General features: G+C 41.0%; 1 protein-coding gene across 2 annotated transcripts in view; it reads right to left on the bottom strand.

Moving 5' to 3' along the window:
• Window positions 1-16,995: 16,995 nt before the first annotated feature.
• The window catches only part of psidin (phagocyte signaling impaired), a 477,751-nt gene continuing 470,750 nt past the window's right edge, over window positions 16,996-23,996 (bottom strand). For both annotated transcript variants that reach the window (XM_071663426.1, XM_071663425.1), the window contains one exon: window positions 16,996-18,372. In XM_071663426.1, the coding sequence (XP_071519527.1) occupies window positions 18,091-18,372 (282 nt within the window). In that variant the 3' untranslated portion in view covers window positions 16,996-18,090. The remainder of the gene's footprint in view (window positions 18,373-23,996) is intronic.

Here is a 23,996-nt window from a genome sequence, read left to right as displayed (position 1 = left end):
TTCCCAGTGCCACAGTAAACAGCATCTCTACACCCTGCTTCAGTGAGGTAGCGCCAGAAAAACAGACAAAAATGGCCACATTCGTTCACACTCAGTCTTTAGCTCTCATGTGTAATGCACTGAAACCATAGTTCCCTATCCACATCCAGGCCCCACAGACCTTTTCACGGTTTACCCCAGACATTTCATGTGCCTTGGTTCAGTCTATTGACAGCAAGTTGACCCCTGGTATACCCCATTGTTCCAGTTCACTCTATTCATTGCACACCTCTCACCCTCCTGTATGTTCAGGCCTTGATCACTCGAAATCTTTTTCACTCCGTCCTTCTACCTCCAATTTGGTCTCCTGCTTCTCCTTGTTCCCTCCACCTCTGCCACATAAATCATCTTTTTCAACCTTTCCTCTTTCATTCTCTCTATATGTCCAAACCATTTCAACACACCCTATTCTGCACCAAATTCTTTTTATTTCCACAAATATCTCCTACTCTTTTTTTTATTACTTACTTGATGAAACCACCTCACACCACATATTGTCCTCAAACATTTTTATTTCCAACACATCCACCCTCCTCTGTACTGTATAACCCTATCTATAACCCATGCCTCACAACCATATAATATTGATGGAACTATTATTCCTTCAAAAATACCCATTTTTGACTTCTGAAATAATGTTCTCTTCTTCCACATATTCTTTTTCACTCACAGAACCTTCGCACCCTCCCCCACCCTGTGACTTACTTCCACTTCCATAGTTCCATTCGCTGTTAAGTCCACTCCCAGATATCTAAAACACTTCACTTCCATAATTTTTCTCCATTCAAACTTACATCCCAATTAACTCATCCCTCAACCCTACTGAACCTAATTACCTTGCTCTTATTCACATTTACCCTCAACTTTCTCCTTCACACACTTTTCGAAACTGTCACCAACTTCTACAGTTTCTCACTCGAATCAACGACCAGTGCTGTATCATCGGCAGACAACAACTGACTCACTTCCCAGACCCTCCCATCCCCAACAGAGTGCATGCTTGCCCCTCTCCAAAACTCTTGCATTTACCTCCCTAACCATCCCATCCATAAACAAATCAAACAACCATGGGGACATCACACACCCCCAACAGCAGACTGACATTCACTGGGAACCAATCACTGTCTTCTCTTCCAACTTGTACACATGCCTTACATCCTCACTAAAAACTTTTCACTGCTTGTAGCAACTTACCATCCACACCATATACTCTTAAGATCTTCCACAAAACAACTCTATTAATGCTAACATACACCTTCTCCAGATCCATAAATGCTACATACAAATCCACCTGTTTTTCTGAGTATATCTCATGCACATTTTTCAAAGCAAATGCCTGGGATAATAAGGGCAAAAGAGGTAAGTGTGTAGGGTATCAACCCATTAACTCCTGTATTTACACAAGGCAAGAAACTTGAGATATATACATATGCATGAAATTTTGCCTCAGTCTGAAGGTTGCCTTCCTTGCCTGGGTGGTTGCTCAGTTGTCAGTGATACATTATATCCTCCCCTTAGTAAATCCCTGTTCAGCCATGCCAAAGAAAACACATTTCCATAAACTGTGGTGAGGAAACTGAGCAGCATTTCCCAGATTTACAGGACTAGGCAGAATATTATCTTGAATTACATGATGGCAATGATCTGTCTTGGGATCATTTGGGTATTGATTTTATAGACACTGACTCTTTAAATATTGAAAGACACCAAGATACGGCATTAGGTATTCTTAGCCCAAGCAAAGCTAGTGTTGCTAGCAGGTACCCTAGAAGTAAAACTTCTAATTTTTCATTGTTTTGATGTTATTCGTATATCATTTGCTCTCTGCCTATGGAATGTGTTTTTATGGACAATGACTCTTCCAGTGACACGCAATCTTTCTTAAGAAAGGGATCGATTGTGATAATGATTAGTTGGTTAGGATTTTCAATGTATGTATGGATCATCGTGAGGTGCCTGAAGATTGGCAGAATACCTATTTAGTGCCACTTTATTAAAGCAAGGGGGATAAAAGTGAAGGTTTGAATTACAGTTTGTTAAGAGCATCTGGTAAGTTGTATGGGAGAATGGTGGTGGAATGCACAAAGCATTAGACTGAGAAAGAACAATGCAATTTCAGGAGTGTTTGAGGACATACATATCTGGTGTTCGCTTTCAAGAATGTGTGAAAAATATATGGAGGAATAGAAAGATGTTATGGGATTTATGAATCTGGAGACAGCATACAAGAGGGTTGATGGAGATGCTTTATGGTGTGGGAGAAAAGCTACTCGAATGGGGGTTCCCAACCTTCATCATCTCATGTGCCACTTGATAGTTTTGTTAACAGCCATGTACCACTATGCCCACAGGTATGAATATAAGGGTGAAGAGAAGGGTGATAATTACACCAGTAAAGTGATTAAAAAAATTATTCCATAATATTCGTAAATTTTTTGAAAGCGACATATGGGTAAAATAAAAATAATGGGTACCCAATCTGAATCTTATTTGTCCTCCATCCAAGAATGAATGTAAATTTAATGCATGAATAAACTAAGAAAGTAAATATACTGGGCACATGATTCAAAGCAAATAATTGATCATAGAAAATCTTTTGCTGGTACCATCCCTCAAGAAGTGGATAATTTGTTCTATTCAGCAATGATAAATCCCAAATGTACTACCAGTGCCACTTCTACCATGGGTTGGGAACCCCCCACACTAAAAGCAGTGAGAAGTTTTTACAAGAATAAGGTGCATATGTGAGTAAGAAGAAAGGTGAACATCGATCAGCAACAGGGGAGAGTAATATCACCATGGCAGTTTACTGATGTAGTGGCATATGAGAGAGAGAGAGAGAGAGAGAGAGAGAGAGAGAGAGAGAGAGAGAGAGAGAGAGAGAGAGAGAGAGAGAGAGAGAGAGAGAGAGAGAGAGAGAGAGAGAGAGAGAGAGAGAGAGAGAGAGAGAGAGAGAGAGAGAGAGAGAGAGAGAGAGAGAGAGAGAGAGAGAGAGAGAGAGAGAGAGAGAGAGAGAGAGAGAGAGAGAGAGAGAGAGAGAGAGAGAGAGAGAGAGAGAGAGAGAGAGAGAGAGAGAGAGAGAGAGAGAGAGAGAGAGAGAGAGAGAGAGAGAGAGAGAGAGAGAGAGAGAGAGAGAGAGAGAGAGAGAGAGAGAGAGAGAGAGAGAGAGAGAGAGAGAGAGAGAGAGAGAGAGAGAGAGAGAGAGAGAGAGAGAGAGAGAGAGAGAGAGAGAGAGAGAGAGAGAGAGAGAGAGAGAGAGAGAGAGAGAGAGAGAGAGAGAGAGAGAGAGAGAGAGAGAGAGAGAGAGAGAGAGAGAGAGAGAGAGAGAGAGAGAGAGAGAGAGAGAGAGAGAGAGAGAGAGAGAGAGAGAGAGAGAGAGAGAGAGAGAGAGAGAGAGAGAGAGAGAGAGAGAGAGAGAGAGAGAGAGAGAGAGAGAGAGAGAGAGAGAGAGAGAGAGGTTTCTGAGTTTGGGAAAGTGATTGAAAGGAGAAACCTGAGAGAAAATGTGAAACAGGCAAGGTTATTACATTTAGCAGTGGAGACAGACTTATTATTTGGAGTGTTGAGTGTTGGTCAAAACTTGGAGGAAGCAGACATGGTGGCCAATGAAAACCATGGGAGCTCCATGACACATTTACATAGAGGTCACTGTCTTTGAGGCAAAGATTTATATTTGATGGTATAACAGTCATGTCACTGTTATATGGATGCAAGGTGTGGGCCCCTAATACAAAGTACAGAAGAGCGTGATATGGATGGAATTAAATGTTTGAGGACGATATGTGATATGAAGAGGTTTGACTAAATAAGAAATGATAGGATATGAAAGAGAGGGTGTGCTGAAATAGTTTTGACATATGGAGAGGATGAGTGACAAGAGGATGACTAAGAAGGTCTGCATGCTAGAAGTCGAGGTAACAAGGAAAAGGGGGAAACCAAGGAAGTGGAAGAATGGACTGAAAGAGGCTCTGAAAGTTCAGGGCCTGAGCATGCAAGATGACATGAGGGGTACTAGAAAGACAGCGAAATGGAATGACATGGCATACAAGGAGGGACATGCTGTAAATCTGCATGGATATTAAAGATGCCATGAGGTCAATACCTGGGTGAAGTTACAGAATAGTCGAACCCTTTCTTCCTTCCTTTGAGAAGATAACACTGAAAAGTCTTTTGCCAAAGTTCAAACATGAATATACTGTATTTGCACACATAAGTGCAGTACACTGTCAGTTCCAACTTATCTTGAAATTCAAGTAACTCAGAAAAGTATTTGAGATGACAAGCCACATTGTTATGGGTGTGTACAGGCCATTCCAACATAGAGAGTACTACCATTTCTCTGATGCTTAGAGACAATGCTCCATATGCAATTCTACTGTGAATGAGGGAAAGAGCCATTTATCTCTGTGCCCATACCATGTGTAATCTCACTTCACTATGAACTGCTTGGTTACCAAGAAGTACCCTCTTCTCAGTATAATCTCTGTTCCCATACTTCAAATTGAGCTTTATGCTTTCTGCCCTTTCTACCATGTGTAACCTTCTATCTATCTACATCGATGCTGCTTCCCTCAGGATCTCCCTCAAGGGGTTGGCCGTGGCAAGTCTCCATAATTGGTGGGCTCCAATCCCACTTCTTAGCCCTCAGCTTAATAGCCCATTGCAGAGGGTAACTCTTTGCACAGTGTTTTCAGAGTAATCTTAAGTTAATACAGGTTGTCTCAAAAAAATGTATACACACTTTGAATATATATTAATACAAAGTCAATTTAACTACATACAAAATTTATAATTCAAGATGGAGCACCTCCATACACTACCATCATGATGTAAGGGCCTATCTTGATGAAAATCTGCTTAACTGATGGATTGGGCAAAGAGGTAGCACTGAATATCCCTTGTTCACCAGCCCTCACGCCAATGGATTTTTTCTCATGGGGACACCTAAAAGATAATATTTATCATGCAAAACTGGCAACAATCGATGTGATAAAAGCAGCCATTGAAAGAAAATGCACCTAAATCCCAAATGAATTGTTTAATGCTGTTTGCAACGCTATGAAATTGCACTGTCATCAGTGTCTGGGCTAAAATGGCTATCAGTCTGAACACATGTGACACCTCAAAATTATAAATCTTGGATATAGTTTGACTGACAATAAAAATTCAAAGAGTGTATACTTTTTTTTTAAGACACCTTGTATGTAACACCTCCTCCTAATCCTCCATAACCTGGATTTTTTTTCGAGTGTGTGTGCATGTGCATAAAGGGAGATCCAGGTTGTGAATATTTTGTCCAAGTGATGTGGTTAACACTGCAAGTTTTTGTACCCTAACTCAAAACACACCCAAACCTGAATCAAATATTTAGGGTTTGGGAGTATTTAGTGTGCATTTGAGAGAGTGTAGGTTTTTCTCTCAAAACCTAGCTATACCTTAGCACACAAATTCATTCAGTCTTTGAGAGGATATACCAAACAGGGTTGCAAAGAACTAGTTGCCAAGCATATCAAGTTGGGATTGTAAAGGGAAAATCTTGTATCATTGTGTAGATGGTGAGTGTTTGCCCTTTTGTGTAGCTTGCTAAAAGAATTCTGTTAGAAATAAAGAATGTAAAGTATTAACCTGTAGTAGGCTGTCATAATTTCCAATGCTTTCACCCACATACCAATTTACTAAACTGATACTTTCTCAGATATTCTTTCCCTACACAGAATCTAATTTGATAAGCTCTGTATTGTTCTCATCCTCCTATGAAACTGATAAGATTTTGCTTCTCCTCTGCCCTTTCTTGGTATTGTCAACTGGTGGATATCCCACATGAAACTACACAACAACTTGTCCATAACTTAGTATGGGGTTGTCATTTTCAATCATTAAAATACTTGCATTTTCATTTAAAAATAAAAAAATCTCTTGGACTCATTGCTGGTAGTATGGTTGAATAACTATTCCTACATAAAATTCTTTCAAAGCTCTTCATTTACAAATCTTGAAATACTATTTCTTTAATCTTATCAGTGATTGCCATTATTTATTATATTTATTATACTTTGACGCTGTCTCCCGCGTTTCTGAGGTAGCGCAAGGAAACAGACGAAAGAATGGCCCAACCCACCCACATACACATGTATATACATAAATGCCTACACAGACACATATATATACCTATACATTTCAACATATACATATACATTTTTCTTATTTTTTTTATTTTATTTTGCTTCGTCACTGTCTCCCGTGTTAGCGAGGAAGCGCAAGGAAACAGATGAAAGAATGGCCCAACCCACCCACATACACATGTATATACATACACGTCCACACATGCAAATATACATACCTATACATCTCAACATATACATATATATACACACACAAACATATACATATATACACAAGTACATAATTCATACTGTCTGCCTTTATTCATTCCCATCGCCACCTCGCCACACATGAAATGACAACCCCCTCCCCGCTCAAGTGTGCGAAGTAGCGCTAGGAAAAGACAACAAAGGCCCCATTTGTTCACACTCAGTCTCTAGCTGTCATGTAATAATGCACCGAAACCACAGCTCCCTTTCCACATCCAAGCCCCACAGAACTTTCCATGGTTTACCCCAGATGCTTCACATGCCCTGGTTCAATCCATTGACAGCACATCGACCCCAGTATACCACATCGTTCCAATTCACTCTATTCCTTGCACGCCTTTCACCCTCCTGCATGTTCAGGCCCTGATCACTCAAAATCTTTTTCACACCATCTTTCCACCTCCTATTTGGTTTCCCACTTCTCCTCGTTCCCTCCACCTCTGACACATATATCCTCTTTGTCAATCTTTCCTCACTCATTCTCTCCATGTGACCAGACCATTTCAAAACACCCTCTTCTGCTCTCTCAACCACACTCTTTTTACTACCACACATCTCTCTTACCCTGTTATTACATGTATATATATATATTCCTATGAGTCCACGGGGAAAATGAAACACGAAAAGTTCCCAAGTGCACTTTTGTGTAATAATCACATCATCAGGGGAGACACAAGAGAGAACTATAACAGTCAGTTGATATACATCGAAGAGACGAAGCTAGGACGCCATTTGGTAAACATGTTTACCAAATGGCGTCCTAACTTCGTCTCTTCGATGTATATCAACTGACTGTTATATTTCTCTCGTGTCTCCCCTGATGATGTGATTACTACACGAAAGTGCACTTGGGAACTTATCATGTTGCATTTTCCCCGTGAACTCATAGGAATATATATATATATATATATATATATATATATATATATATATATATATATATATATATATATATATATATTTATTTATTTTTGCGCAATCCATCACTGATTCCCTAAATACATCCCATTCCTCCCCCACTCCTCTTACTTCCATTGTTCTCACCTTTTTCCATTCTGTACTCAGTCTCTCCTGGTACTTCCTCACACAAGACTCCTTCCCAAGCTCACTTACTCTCACCACCCTCTTCACCCCAACATTCACTTTTATTTTCTGAAAACCCATACAAATCTTCACCTTAGCCTCCACAAGATAATGATCAGACATCCCTCCAGTTGCAACTCTCTTTTGCGCACCTGTCAATTAACACGTAATCCAATAACGCTCTCTGGCCATCTCTCCTACTTACATACATATACTTTTTTTTTTTTTTTTTTTGCTTTGTCGCTGTCTCCCGCGTTTGCGAGGTAGCGCAAGGAAACAGACGAAAAAAATGGCCCAACCCACCCCCATACACATGTATATACATACGTCCACACACGCAAATATACATACCTACACAGCTTTCCATGGTTTACCCCAGACGCTTCACATGCCCTGATTCAACCCACTGACAGCACGTCAACCCCGGTATACCACATCGATCCAATTCACTCTATTCCTTGCCCTCCTTTCACCCTCCTGCATGTTCAGGCCCTGATCACACAAAATCTTTTTCACTCCATCTTTCCAACTCCAATTTGGTCTCCCACTTCTCCTCGTTCCCTCCACCTCCGACACATATATCCTCTTGGTCAATCTTTCCTCACTCATTCTTTCCATGTGCCCAAACCATTTCAAAACACCCTCTTCTGCTCTCTCAACCACGCTCTTTTTATTTCCACACATCTCTCTTACCCTTACGTTACTTACTCGATCAAACCACCTCACACCACACATTGTCCTCAAACATCTCATTCCATCACATCCACCCTCCTGCGCACAACTCTATCCATAGCCCACGCCTTGCAACCATACAACATTGTTGGAACCACTATTCCTTCAAACATACCCATTTTTGCTTTCCTGAGATAATGTTCTCGACTTCCACACATTCTTCAAGGCTCCCAGAATATTCGCCCCCTCCCCCAACCTATGATCCACTTCCGCTTCCATGGTTCCATCCGCTGCCAGATCCACTCCCAGATATCTAAAACACTTCACTTCCTCCAGTTTTTCTCCATTCAAACTCACCTCCCAATTGACTTGACCCTCAACCCTACTGTACCTAATAACCTTGCTCTTATTCACATTTACTCTTAACTTTCTTCTTTCACACACTTTACCAAACTCAGTCACCAGCTTCTGCAGTTTCTCACATGAATCAGCCACCAGCGCTGTATCATCAGCGAACAACAACTGACTCACTTCCCAAGCTCTCTCATCCCCAACAGACTTCATACTTGCCCCTCTTTCCAAAACTCTTGCATTCACCTCCCTAACAACCCCATCCATAAACAAATTAAACAACCATGGAGACATCACACACCCCTGCCGCAAACCTACATTCACTGAGAACCAATCACTTTCCTCTCTTCCTACACGTACACATGCCTTACATCCTCGATAAAAACTTTTCACTGCTTCTAACAACTTGCCTCCCACACCATATATTCTTAATACCTTCCACAGAGCATCGCTATCAACTCTATCATATACCTTCTCCAGATCCATAAATGCTACATACAAATCCATTTGCTTTTCTAAGTATTTCTCACATACATTCTTCAAAGCAAACACCTGATCCACACATCCTCTACCACTTCTGAAACCACACTGCTCTTCCCCAATCTGATGCTCTGTACATGCCTTCACCCTCTCAATCAATATCCTCCCATATAATTTACCAGGAATACTCAACAAACTTATACCTCTGTAATTTGAGCACTCACTCTTATCCCCTTTGCCTTTGTGCAATGGCACTATGCACGCATTCCGCCAATCCTCAGGCACCTCACCATGAGTCATACATACATTAAATAACCTTACCAACCAGTCAATAATACAGTCACCCCCTTTTTTAATAAATTCCACTGCAATACCATCCAAACCTGCTGCCTTACCGGCTTTCATCTTCCGCAAAGCTTTTACTACCTCTTCTCTGTTTACCAAATCATTTTCCCTAACCCTCTCACTTTGCACACCACCTCGACCAAAACACCCTATATCTGCCACTCTATCATCAAACACATTCAACAAACCTTCAAAATACTCACTCCATCTCCTTCTCACATCACCACTACTTGTTATCACCTCCCCATTTGCGCCCTTCACTGAAGTTCCCATTTGCTCCCTTGTCTTACGCACTTTATTTACCTCCTTCCAGAACATCTTTTTATTCTCCCTAAAATTTAATGATACTCTTCACCCCAACTCTCATTTGCCCTTTTTTTCACCTCTTGCACCTTTCTCTTGACCTCCTGTCTCTTTCTTTTATACATCTCCCACTCAATTGCATTTTTTCCCTGCAAAAATCGTCCAAATGCCTCTCTCTTCTCTTTCACTAATACTCTTACTTCTTCATCTCACCACTCACTACCCTTTCTAATCAACCCACCTCCCACTCTTCTCATGCCACAAGCATCTTTTGCGCAATCCATCACTGATTCCCTAAATACATCCCATTCCTCCCCCACTCCCCTTACTTCCATTGTTCTCACCTTTTTCCATTCTGTACTCAGTCTCTCCTGGTACTTCCTCACACAAGTCTCCTTCCCAAGCTCACTTACTCTCACCACTCTCTTCACCCCAACATTCACTCTTCTTTTCTGAAAACCCATACAAATCTTCACCTTAGCCCCACTCCACAAGATAATGATCAGACATCCTCCAGTTGCACCTCTCAGCACATTAACATCCAAAAGTCTCTCTTTCGTGAGCCTGTCAATTAACACGTAATCCAATAACGCTCTCTGGCCATCTCTCCTACTTAAATAAGTATACTTATGTATATCTCGCTTTTTAAACCAGGTATTCCCAATCATCAGTCCTTTTTCAGCACATAAATCTACAAGCTCTTCACCATTTCCATTTACAACACTGAACACCCCATGTATACCAATTATTCCCTCAACTGCCACATTACTCACCTTTGCATTCAAATCACCCATCACTATAACCCGGTCTCGTGCATCAAAACCACTAACACACTCATTCAGCTGCTCCCAAAACACTTGCCTCTCATGATCTTTCTTCTCATGCCCAGGTGCATATGCACCAATAATCACCCATCTCTCTCCATCAACTTTCAGTTTTACCCATATTAATCGAGAATTTACTTTCTTACATTCTATCACATACTCCCACAACTCCTGTTTCAGGAGTACTGCTACTCCTTCCCTTGCTCTTGTCCTCTCACTAACCCCTGACTTTACTCCCAAGACATTCCCAAACCACTCTTCCCTTTACCTTGAGCTTCGTTTCACTCAGAGCCAAAACATCCAGGTTCTTTCTCAAACATACTACCTATCTCTCCTTTTTTCACATCTTGGTTACATCCACACACATTTAGGCACCCCAATCTGAGCCTTTGAGGAGGATGAGCACTCCCCGTGTGACTCCTTCTTCTGTTTCCATTTTAGAAAGTTAAAAAAATACAAGGATGGGGAGGATTTCTGGCCCCCGCTCCCGTCCCTCTAGTCGCTTTCTACGACACGCGAGGAATGCGTGGGAAGTATTCTTTCACCCTATCCCAGGGATAATATATATATATATTATATATATATATATATATATATATATATTTTATATAATATATATATTATATATATTTCAATTAAACCACAAAATACATACGCACATATACACACACACACATACATATATATATACATATGAAAAATGTAAGAAACAATTTATTATTATTTTTCTTTTTATTATACTTTGTCGCTGTCTCCCGCATTTGCGAGGTAGCGCAAGGAAACAGACGAAAGAAATGGCCCAACCCACCCCCATACACATGTATATACATACGTCCACACACGCAAATATACATACCTACACAGCTTTCCATGGTTTACCCCAGACGCTTCACATGCCCTGATTCAACCCACTGACAGCACGTCAACCCCGGTATACCACATCGATCCAATTCACTCTATTCCTTGCCCTCCTTTCACCCTCCTGCATGTTCAGGCCCTGATCACACAAAATCTTTTTCACTCCATCTTTCCAACTCCAATTTGGTCTCCCACTTCTCCTCGTTCCCTCCACCTCCGACACATATATCCTCTTGGTCAATCTTTCCTCACTCATTCTTTCCATGTGCCCAAACCATTTCAAAACACCCTCTTCTGCTCTCTCAACCACGCTCTTTTTATTTCCACACATCTCTCTTACCCTTACGTTACTTACTCGATCAAACCACCTCACACCACACATTGTCCTCAAACATCTCATTCCATCACATCCACCCTCCTGCGCACAACTCTATCCATAGCCCACGCCTTGCAACCATACAACATTGTTGGAACCACTATTCCTTCAAACATACCCATTTTTGCTTTCCGAGATAATGTTCTCGACTTCCACACATTCTTCAAGGCTCCCAGAATATTCGCCCCCTCCCCCAACCTATGATCCACTTCCGCTTCCATGGTTCCATCCGCTGCCAGATCCACTCCCAGATATCTAAAACACTTCACTTCCTCCAGTTTTTCTCCATTCAAACTCACCTCCCAATTGACTTGACCCTCAACCCTACTGTACCTAATAACCTTGCTCTTATTCACATTTACTCTTAACTTTCTTCTTTCACACACTTTACCAAACTCAGTCACCAGCTTCTGCAGTTTCTCACATGAATCAGCCACCAGCGCTGTATCATCAGCGAACAACAACTGACTCACTTCCCAAGCTCTCTCATCCCCAACAGACTTCATACTTGCCCCTCTTTCCAAAACTCTTGCATTCACCTCCCTAACAACCCCATCCATAAACAAATTAAACAACCATGGAGACATCACACACCCCTGCCGCAAACCTACATTCACTGAGAACCAATCACTTTCCTCTCTTCCTACACGTACACATGCCTTACATCCTCGATAAAAACTTTTCACTGCTTCTAACAACTTGCCTCCCACACCATATATTCTTAATACCTTCCACAGAGCATCGCTATCAACTCTATCATATACCTTCTCCAGATCCATAAATGCTACATACAAATCCATTTGCTTTTCTAAGTATTTCTCACATACATTCTTCAAAGCAAACACCTGATCCACACATCCTCTACCACTTCTGAAACCACACTGCTCTTCCCCAATCTGATGCTCTGTACATGCCTTCACCCTCTCAATCAATATCCTCCCATATAATTTACCAGGAATACTCAACAAACTTATACCTCTGTAATTTGAGCACTCACTCTTATTCCCTTTGCCTTTGTGCAATGGCACTATGCACGCATTCCGCCAATCCTCAGGCACCTCACCATGAGTCATACATACATTAAATAACCTTACCAACCAGTCAATAATACAGTCACCCCCTTTTTTAATAAATTCCACTGCAATACCATCCAAACCTGCTGCCTTACCGGCTTTCATCTTCCGCAAAGCTTTTACTACCTCTTCTCTGTTTACCAAATCATTTTCCCTAACCCTCTCACTTTGCACACCACCTCGACCAAAACACCCTATATCTGCCACTCTATCATCAAACACATTCAACAAACCTTCAAAATACTCACTCCATCTCCTTCTCACATCACCACTACTTGTTATCACCTCCCCATTTGCGCCCTTCACTGAAGTTCCCATTTGCTCCCTTGTCTTACGCACTTTATTTACCTCCTTCCAGAACATCTTTTTATTCTCCCTAAAATTTAATGATACTCTTTCACCCCAACTCTCATTTGCCCTTTTTTTCACCTCTTGCACCTTTCTCTTGACCTCCTGTCTCTTTCTTTTATACATCTCCCACTCAATTGCATTTTTTCCCTGCAAAAATCGTCCAAATGCCTCTCTCTTCTCTTTCACTAATACTCTTACTTCTTCATCTCACCACTCACTACCCTTTCTAATCAACCCACCTCCCACTCTTCTCATGCCACAAGCATCTTTTGCGCAATCCATCACTGATTCCCTAAATACATCCCATTCCTCCCCCACTCCCCTTACTTCCATTGTTCTCACCTTTTTCCATTCTGTACTCAGTCTCTCCTGGTACTTCCTCACACAAGTCTCCTTCCCAAGCTCACTTACTCTCACCACTCTCTTCACCCCAACATTCACTCTTCTTTTCTGAAAACCCATACAAATCTTCACCTTAGCCCCACTCCACAAGATAATGATCAGACATCCCTCCAGTTGCACCTCTCAGCACATTAACATCCAAAAGTCTCTCTTTCGTGAGCCTGTCAATTAACACGTAATCCAATAACGCTCTCTGGCCATCTCTCCTACTTAAATAAGTATACTTATGTATATCTCGCTTTTTAAACCAGGTATTCCCAATCATCAGTCCTTTTCCAGCACATAAATCTACAAGCTCTTCATCATTTCCATTTACAACACTGAACACCCCATGTATACCAATTATTCCCTCAACTGCCACATTACTCACCTTTACATTCAAATCACCCATCACTATAACCCGGTCTCGTGCATCAAAACCACTAACACACTCATTCAGCTGCTCCCAAAACACTTGCCTCTCATGATCTTTCTTCTCATGCCCAGGTGCATATGCACCAATAATCACCCATCTCTCTCCATCAACTTTCAGTTTTACCCATATTAATCGAGAATTTACTTTCTTACATTCTATCACATACTCCCACAACTCCTGTTTCAGGAGTACTGCTACTCCTTCCCTTGCTCTTGTCCTCTCACTAACCCCTGACTTTACTCCCAAGACATTCCCAAACCACTCTTCCCCTTTACCCTTGAGCTTCGTTTCACTCAGAGCCAAAACATCCAGGTTCCTTTCCTCAAACATACTACCTATCTCTCCTTTTTTCACATCTTGGTTACATCCACACACATTTAGGCACCCCAATCTGAGCCTTTGAGGAGGATGAGCACTCCCCGTGTGACTCCTTCTTCTGTTTCCCATTTTAGAAAGTTAAAAAAATACAAGGATGGGAGGATTTCTGGCCCCCCGCTCCCGTCCCCTCTAGTCGCTTTCTACGACACGCGAGGAATGCGTGGGAAGTATTCTTTCACCCCTATCCCCAGGGATAATATATATATATATATATATATATATATATATATATATATATATATATATATATATATATATATATATATACACATACACACACATACATACGCACATATACACACACACACATACATATATATACATATGAAAAATGTAAGAAACAATTTATTATTATTTTTCTTTTTATTATACTTTGTCGCTGTCTCCCGCATTTGCGAGGTAGCGCAAGGAAACAGACGAAAGAAATGGCCCAACCCCCCCCCATACACATGTATATACATACGTCCACACATGCAAATATACATACCTACACAGCTTTCCATGGTTTACCCCAGACGCTTCACATGCCCTGCTTCAATCCACTGACAGCACGTCAACCCCGGTATACCACATCGCTCCAATTCACTCTATTCCTTGCCCTCCTTTCACCCTCCTGCATGTTCAGGCCCCGATCACACAAAATCTTTTTCACTCCATCTTTCCACCCCCAATTTGGTCTCCCTCTTCTCCTCGTTCCCTCCACCTCCGACACATATATCCTCTTGGTCAATCTTTCCTCACTCATCCTCTCCATGTGCTCAAACCACTTCAAAACACCCTCTTCTGCTCTCTCAACCACGCTCTTTTTATTTCCACACATCTCTCTTACCCTTACGTTACTCACTCGATCAAACCACCTCACACCACACATTGTCCTCAAACATCTCATTTCCAGCACATCCATCCTCCTGCGCACAACATTTCTCATATGTATATATATGTATGTGTGTGTGTGTGTGTGTATATGTGCGTATGTATGTGTATGTGTTTGTATGTGTATATGTATATATATATATGTATGTTATCCCTGGGGATAGGGGTGAAAGAATACTTCCCACGTATTCCTCGCGTGTCGTAGAAAGCGACTAGAGGGGACGGGAGCGGGGGGCCAGAAATCCTCCCCTCCTTGTATTAACTTTCTAAAATGGGAAACAGAAACAATTTATATATATATATATATATATATATATATATATATAATATTTTTTTTGCTTTGTCGCTGTCTCCCGCGTTAGCAAGGTAGAGCAAGGAAACAGACGAAAGAATGGCCCAACCCGCCCACATACACATGTATATACATACACGTCCACACATGCAAACATACATACCTATACATCTCAATGTACACACATATATACACACACAGACATATACATATATACACATGTACATAATTCATACTGTCTGCCTTCATTTGTTCCCATCGCCACTCCGCCACACATGGAATAACAACCCCCTCCCCCCTCATGTGTGCGAGGTAGCGCTAGGAAAAGACACCAAAGGCCCCATTCGTTCACACTCAGTCTCTAGCTGTCATGTAATAATGCACCGAAACCACAGATCCCTTTCCAGATCCAGGCCCCACACAACTTTCCATGGTTTACCCCAGACGCTTCACATGCCCTGGTTCAATCCATTGACAGCACGTCGACCCCGGTATACGACATGGTTCCAATTCACTCTATTCCTTGCACGCCTTTCACCCTCCTGCATGTTCAGGCCCTGATCACTCAAAATCTTTTTCACTCCATCTTTCCACCTAAAATTTGGTCTCCCACTTTTCCTTGTTCCCTCCACCTCTGACACATATGTCCTCTTTGTTAATCCAATAAAATGTTTGTCTCACTTCCTTCCCGTATTAAGATACAGAAAGGAATAGCACCACTATCAAAGTCTATATATTAAAACATGCAACTGGTGATATTCTCTATGTAATACTTTGAATCTCAACACATGAAATGGCTGACAGTCAAGTGTACTTTTCCCTATTCTTTACACAAGTCTCTAATGTTTTCAGTTGATTTACCAATGGGTAAACAATAACTATTTCAGTAGGAATTGTTAACTAGTTCAGTGTGTTTAAAACCTGAATTTAAATATAAACATAAAAAAGCCAAGTGAAAATGGGGACTCTCCATAAAAGTTTTGGTTTCTGCTAAGTGATGGAAGAAATTGTCTATGAAAATGGAAACTTTTTCATATGGTTGCAAATTGTCACAGACTGCTGATTAATAAATTCAGACCTAACTTTTATTAATGATGAATTCAAAGCGAAAGACTGTAACACATATATTATTTGCTTACAGGAAAACATGTACTGTACAGTATTCCATTATGCTGTTGCATTTTGTAAAACCAATTTGTACTTCATCATTAGCAGAGAGATACTATTTCTTCTTCCACAAGTAGATTCTTAGCAATCTCAAGGAAGTATTAACAGATGATATGGTCTGAATTTCTATACTCTCAAACTGGCAACATGTTCATGAGAGGTTACAAGCACACGAATTGGAAGAACAACATGCGATATAAGTACAGTACAAGTAGTAGCACCAAAGTATTAGAATAGAACTTTCAGATGTTCAATAAATGATAATTCACATAGTTTATATATAAAAATAAAATTCAATTATGTAAACATGGTTTAAAAGCACATGTGTAGAAATACCAAAAACAAAAGGATGATTTTAATATCCAACAGATACAAAGGTACTTAAACCTGAAGCTTTGCTTCCTTGTACGAGTGCAAGCTGTTCACTTGCATTAAAAAAGTACATTTTAGAATAATACATGTTGCTTTTCCACTGTGACATTATTATAAAATTCTATGTTACAGTAATTCATTAAAGAAATACGTGGTAATTTGGCTTTTGGAAAGCAGCAGAATTTACTGAATTTCCAAAGTAGTGTGGCTGTCTAATAAATACATACAAATAAATATCCTACAATCAAATGAAATGTTAACTTGACAATCTGGAACTCTCAAAAAGAGGTAGGGTTAGGTAATCATCTTTCTTTTGTTTTCCTTTTTCTATTGGGAAGAGTAAGTAGATACAGGGAGAAAATGCCATATTTTTTCCAGAGTACATAACAGTTTTCAAGTTCTGTTTCATCTTCTCCATTCATAATATGTATTATTAGTTTACTCTTGTACTATTAAAAATATCAAGGACTAAATCCTATTATGTACTACTTTTGTATAAAATACTTCATTTTATTCCTATAAACTTAAGTGGGTTATACCACACTCCTAAATGACAAAACACCCCATAGTTGTATAAAAATACTATGCTGCTTCCCTGCAAATGATAGACTGCAAATATAAATAGGAGGTTTCTCCAGGAGAACAATGACTTTCTCATTGAACGATATTTCTAACACTGGAAAAGATAAACAATATATCTGTGTTTCCAAGGCCATTCAGATGCAGTGAAGTGTATTACAATAAACTCAAGGCCAAATAATAAGACATCATACTCGCATTCAAACTGTATTAAGATGAAACTCAACAAGCAAATGGTTACAAGACTTCAGCTGCTGAAAAACTATATTAAAAGTAATTAAGGCATATTCAATCTTTACAAACATTTCAAAATTTGTCTAAAATGGTCATTTTTTTTTTTTTTTACTTACCATCATTCACTTTGGCTGAGGACTGCAAAGCTTTAAGACACTTTAATTTTACTTTGCATTAGAGGGCACTCAATATCAACAAAGTATGGTGTACAATAAAAAAATCATATCACTTACCCTCAATAATAATTCATATCTAGAGTTTAAGAGATGAAATATATTTAAGTTTATTTCCTATAGAAAATGAGAGCCTTTCTAAGCTTTTAACATAACTCAATTCCACTTTTTCACACACTGGCTTTATGCTACTATGACTTGTTAGGGAGGAGTTGATATCTACAGAGGAGTAGCCCTTTTGGATGTTTTCCTCTGTTGCTGACTTTACTGACTTATATTTCTCTGCTGTGACTTTTTCCAATTTTTGGAGGTGAGATGTGAGGGAGGCAATATAGCTGGCAAACTGTGGTATCACCTCAGGCTGGAAAGAAATACGGCCGAATAGACTAATGAAAGAAATACATATAACATATTCAATAAGCTCTGGACTAAACCAGGGCATGTGAAGCATCTGGGGTAAACCAGGGAAAGGTATGTGGGGCTTGGATATGGATAGGGAGCTGTGGTTTCGGTGCATTACACATGACAGCTAGAGACTGACTGTGAATGAATGTGGCTTTTTTTCTGTTTTCCTGGTGCTACCTCGTTGAAGCAGGGAGTAGTGATGCTGTCTCCTGTGGGGAGGAGTAGCTACATGAACTGAAGAAGGCAAGTAAGTATGAATATGTACATAAGTATGTATGTATATGCTTCTGTATGCGTATGTATATGTGTGTATATGTATATATACGAGTATATGAGTAGATAGGCCATTCTTTGTCTGTTTCCTAGTGCTACCTCGCTGATGCAGGAAACCAAGGGAAGGTCTGCGGGGCATGGATGTGGACAGGGAGCTGTGGTTTCAGTGTGTTACACATGACAGCTAGACACTAAAAGTGAATGAATGTGGCCTTTTTTGTCTGTTTTCCTGGCGCTACCTCACTGAAGCAGGGGGTAGCGATGCTGTTTTGTGTGAGGTGGGGTGACACCAGGAAAAGGGGAGAAAGAAGACTTTCCAGGAATTCCCTGCGTGTTGAAGGAGAGGACTATATGGGGGTGGAAGTGGGGGGCTGGAAACCCTCCACTCGTACTTCAATATGTAAAAGGAGAAATAAAAGATGGAGTCAAGCAAGGAGTGTTCATCCTCCTTGAAGGCTCATATTGGGGTGTATGAATGTGTGTGGATGTAACCAAGATGAGAAGAAAGGAGAGATAGGTAGTATGTATGAGGAAAGAAATCAGTGTTTTTGGCTCTGAGTGAAATGAAGTTCAAGGTTAAAGGGGAAGAGTGGTTTGGTAAAGTCTTGACAGTAAAGTCAGGGGTTGGTGAAAGGACAAAAGCTAAGGAAGGAGTAGCACTACTGAAGCAGGAGGTGTGGGAGTATGTGACAGAGTGTAAGAAAGTAAATTTGAGATTGATGTGGGTAAAACTGAAAGGGGATGGAGAAAGACGGGTGATTATTGGTACCTATGCACCTGGTCATGAGAAGAAAGACATTGAGAGGCAAGTGTTTTGGGAACAGCTGAGTAAGTGTGTCAGCAGCTTTGATGCATGAGACCAGGTTATATTGATGGGTGATTTAAATATGAAGGTGAGTAATTTGGCAGTTGAGGGCATAATTAGTGTACATGGGGTGTTCAGTGTTATAAATGGAAATGGTGAAGACCTTGTGGATTTGTGTGCTGAAAAAGGAATGGTCATTGGGAAAACCTGGTTAAAAAAGAGAGATATACATAAGTATACATATGTTAGTAGGAGATACGGTCAAAGGGCATTATTAGATTATGTGTTAATTGACAGGCATGTAAAAGAAAGACTATTGGATGTTAATGTGTTGAGAGGGGCAGCTGGAGGGATGTCAGGTCACTACCTTGTGGAGGCGAAGGTGAAGATTTATAGAGGTTTCCAGAAAAGATAAAAGAGAATGTTGGGGAGAGGGGAATGGAGAGAAAGTAAATTTGGAAAGGAGACTTGTGTGAGGAAGTACCAGGAGCGATTGAGTGTAGAATGGCAAAAGGCAAGAGTAAATGACAAGAGGGGAGTAGGTGAGGAAAAGAATGTATTTAGGGAAGCAGTGATGGCTTGTGCAAAAGATGCATGTGGCATAAGAAAGGTGGGAAGTGGGCAGATTAGAAAGGGTAGTGAGTGGTGGGATGAAAAAAAGAGGTTGTTAGTGAAAGAGAAGAGAGAGGCGTTTGGATGATACTTCCAGGGAAGTAGAGCAAATGACTGGGAGATATATAAAAGAAAGCAGCAGGAGGTCAAGAGAAAGTTGCGAGAGGTGAAAAAGAAGGCAATGAGAGTTGGTGTGAGAGAATATCATTAAATTTTAGGGAGAATAAAAAGATATTCTGGAAGAAGGTAAATAACGTGCGCAAGACAAGAACATCGGTGAAGGGGGCAGGTGGGAAGGTAATAACAAGAAGTGATGAAGTGAGAAGGATTGAGTATTTTGAAGGTTTGCTGAATGTGTCAGATAACAGAGTGGCAGATATAGGTTGTTTTGGTCGGAGTGGTGTGCGAAGTGAGAGGGTCAAGGAGAATGGTTTAGTAAACAGAGGTAGTGAAAGCTTCGCAGAAGATGAATACCAGCAAGGTTTGGATGGTATTGCAGTGGAATTGATTAAAAAGTGGGGACTGTGTTGTTGATTGGTTGGTAAGGATATTCAATGTATGTATGGATCATGGTGTAGTGCCTGAGGATTGGCAGAATGAATGCGTAGTGCCACTGTACAAAGGCAAAGGGGATACAGGGGAATGTTCAAACTACAGAGGTATATGTTTGTTGAGTATTCCTGGGAAATTATTTGGGAGGGTATTGACTGAGAGAGTAGAGGCATGTAGAGAGCATCAGATTGGGAAAGAGCAGTGTGGTTTCAGAAGTGGGAGAGAATGTATGTACCAGGTGTTTGCTTTCAAGAATGTATGTGAGAAATACTTAGAAAAACATATGGATATGTATGTAGCATTTATGGATCTGGAGAAGGCACATGAAAGGGTTGATAAAGATGCTCTGTGGAAGGAATGAAGAGTATATATGGTGTGGGAGTGAAAAGATTTTACCAAGGATGTAAGGCATGTGTACAAGTAAAGAGAAAGGAGAGTGACTGGTTCCCAGTGAATGTTGGTTTGTGGCAAGGGTGTGTGATGTCCCCATGGTTGTATAATTTGTTTATGGATGGGCTAATTAAAAAGTGTTTTAGATATCTGGGAGTGGATCTGGCAGCGGATGGAACCATGGAAGCGGAAGTGGATCATAGGGTGGGGGAGGGGGGCGAAAATTCTGGGGGCCTTGAAGAATGTGTGGAAGTCGAGAACATTATCTCGGAAAGCAAAAATGGGTATGTTTGAAGGAATAGTGGTTCCAACAATGTTGTATGGTTGCGAGGTGTGGGCTATGGATACAGTTGTGCGCAGGAGGATGGATGTGCTGGAAATGAAATGTTTGAGGACAATGTGTGGTGTGAGGTGGTTTGATCGAGTGAGTAACGTAAGGGTAAGAGAGATGTGTGGAAATAAAAAGAGCGTGGTTGAGAGAGCAGAAGAGGGTGTTTTGAAGTGGTTTGGGCACATGGAGAGAATGAGTGAGGAAAGATTGACCAAGAGGATATATGTGTCGGAGGTGGAGGGAACGAGGAGAAGAGGGAGACCAAATTGGAGGTGGAAAGATGGAGTGAAAAAGATTTTGTGTGATCGGGACCTGAACATGCAGGAGGGTGAAAGGAGGGCAAGGAATAGAGTGAATTGGAGCGATGTGGTGTACCGGGGTTGACGTGCTGTCAGTGGATTGAATCAGGGCATGTGAGGCGTCTGGGGTAAACCATGGAAAGCTGTGTAGGTATGTATATTTGCGTGCATGGACGTATGTGTATGCATGTGTATGGGGGGGGTTGGGCCATTTCTTTCGTCTGTTTCCTTGCACTACCTCGCAAACGCGGGAGACAGCGACAAAGTATAATAAAAAAAATATGATTAAAAAGATAAATGCAAGAATTTTGGAGAGAGGGGTGAGTATGCAGTCTGGTGTGGATGAGAGGGCCTGGGAAGTGTCAATTGTTGTTCGTTGATGATACAGTTCTGGTGGCTGATTCAGGTGAGAAATCGCACAGGATGGTGACTGAGTTTGGGAAAGTGTGTGAAAGGAGAAATTTTAGAGTAAATGTGAATAAGAGCAAGGTGATTAGGTTCAGTAGGGTTGTGGGACAAGTTAATTTGGATGTAAGTTTGAAAAAGTTCAAATTACAGAGGTATAAGTTTGTTGAGTATTCCTGGGAAATTATATGGGAGGGTATTGATTGAGAGGACAAAGGCATGTACAGAGCATCAGATTGGGGTGGAGCAGTGTGGTTTCAGAAGTGGTAGAGGATGTGTGGATCAGGTGTTTACTTTGAAGAATGTATGTGAGAAATACTTTGAAAAGCAGATGGATTTGTATGTAGCATTTATGGATCTGGAGAAGGCATATGAGAGAGTTGAAAGAGATGCTCTGTGGAAGGTATTAAGAGTATATGGTGTGGGAGGTAAGTCGCTAGAAGCAGTGAAAAGTTTTTATCGAGGATGTAAGGCATGTGTACAAGCAGGAAGAGAGGAAAGTGATTGGTTCCTAGTGAATGTCGGTTTGTGGCAGGGGTGCATGATGTCTCCATGGTTGTTTAATTTGTTTCTGGATGGGGTTGTGAGGGAGGTGAATGCAAGAGTTTTGGAGAGAGGAGCAAGTATGCAGTCTGTTGTGGATGACAGGGCTTGGAAAATGAGTCAGTTGTTCGCTGATGATACAGCACTACTGGTGGCTGATTCGCATGAGAAACTGCAGAAGTTGGTGACTGAGTTTGGTAAAGTGTGTGGAAGACAAAAGCTGAGAGTAAATTTGAATGAGAGCAAGGTTATTAGGTACAGTAGGGTAGAGGGACAAGTAAATTGGGAGGTAAGTTTGAATGAAGAAAAACTGGAGGAAGTGAAGTGTTTTACATATCTGGGAGTGGGTTTGGCAGCGGATGGAATCTTGCAAGCGGAAGTGAGTCACAGAGTGGGGGGAGGGGGGAGAAGGTTCTGGGAGTGTTGAAGAATGTGTGGAAGGCAAGAACGTTATCTCTGAGAGCAAAAATGGGTATGTTTGAAGGAATAGTGGTTCCAACAATGTTATATGGTTGTGAGGCGTGAGCTCTAGATAGGGTTGTGTGGAGGAGGGTGGATGTGTTGGAAATGAGATGTTTGAGGACAATATGTGGTGTGAAGTAATTTGATTGAGTAAGTAATGAAAGGGTAAAAGAGATGTGTGGTAATAAAAAGAGTGTGGTTGAGAGAGCAGAAGAGGGTGTTTTGAAATGGTTTGGTTGCATGGAGAGAATGAGTGAGGAAAGATTGACAAAGAGGATATATGTGTCAGAGGTGGAGGGAACGAGGGGAAGTGGGAGACCAAATTGGAGGTGGAAGGATGGAGTGAAAAAGATTTTGAGCGATCAGGGCCTGAACATACAGGAGGGTGAAAGGCGTGCAAGAAATAGAGTGAATTGGAATGATGTGGTATGCTGGGGTCAACATGCTGTCAACGGATTGAACCAGGGCATCGCTATCCCCTGCTACATCAAGGTAGCACCAGGAAAACAGAAAAAAATCCCACATTCATTCGCACTCAGTCTCTAGCTGTCAAGTGTAATGCACCAAAAGCACAGCCCCCTATTCACATCCAGGCCCCACAAACCTTTCCACACCCTCTTCTGTCTCTCAAGCACAAGTCTTTTAATTACCACATATCTCTCTTATCATTTCATTACTTATTCCATCAAACCATCTCACACCACATACTGTCCTTAAACATTTCATTTCCAATACATCCACTGTACTCTGCACAACCCAATCTATGGCCAATGTCTCGCAATCATACGACTTACAATGGGGCTATGTTCCAATAAACCCATCATAAGTTGAATACCTAGGTCGAAAATACATTTAATGAGTACATCTAACCTACCAAACATCATAGCTTAGCCTAGCCTACCTTAAAC

Source organism: Panulirus ornatus, chromosome 7 (assembly GCF_036320965.1).
Source record: "Panulirus ornatus isolate Po-2019 chromosome 7, ASM3632096v1, whole genome shotgun sequence".
Taxonomy (NCBI): domain Eukaryota; kingdom Metazoa; phylum Arthropoda; class Malacostraca; order Decapoda; family Palinuridae; genus Panulirus; species Panulirus ornatus.
This window is presented reverse-complemented; position numbering and strand designations above follow the sequence as displayed.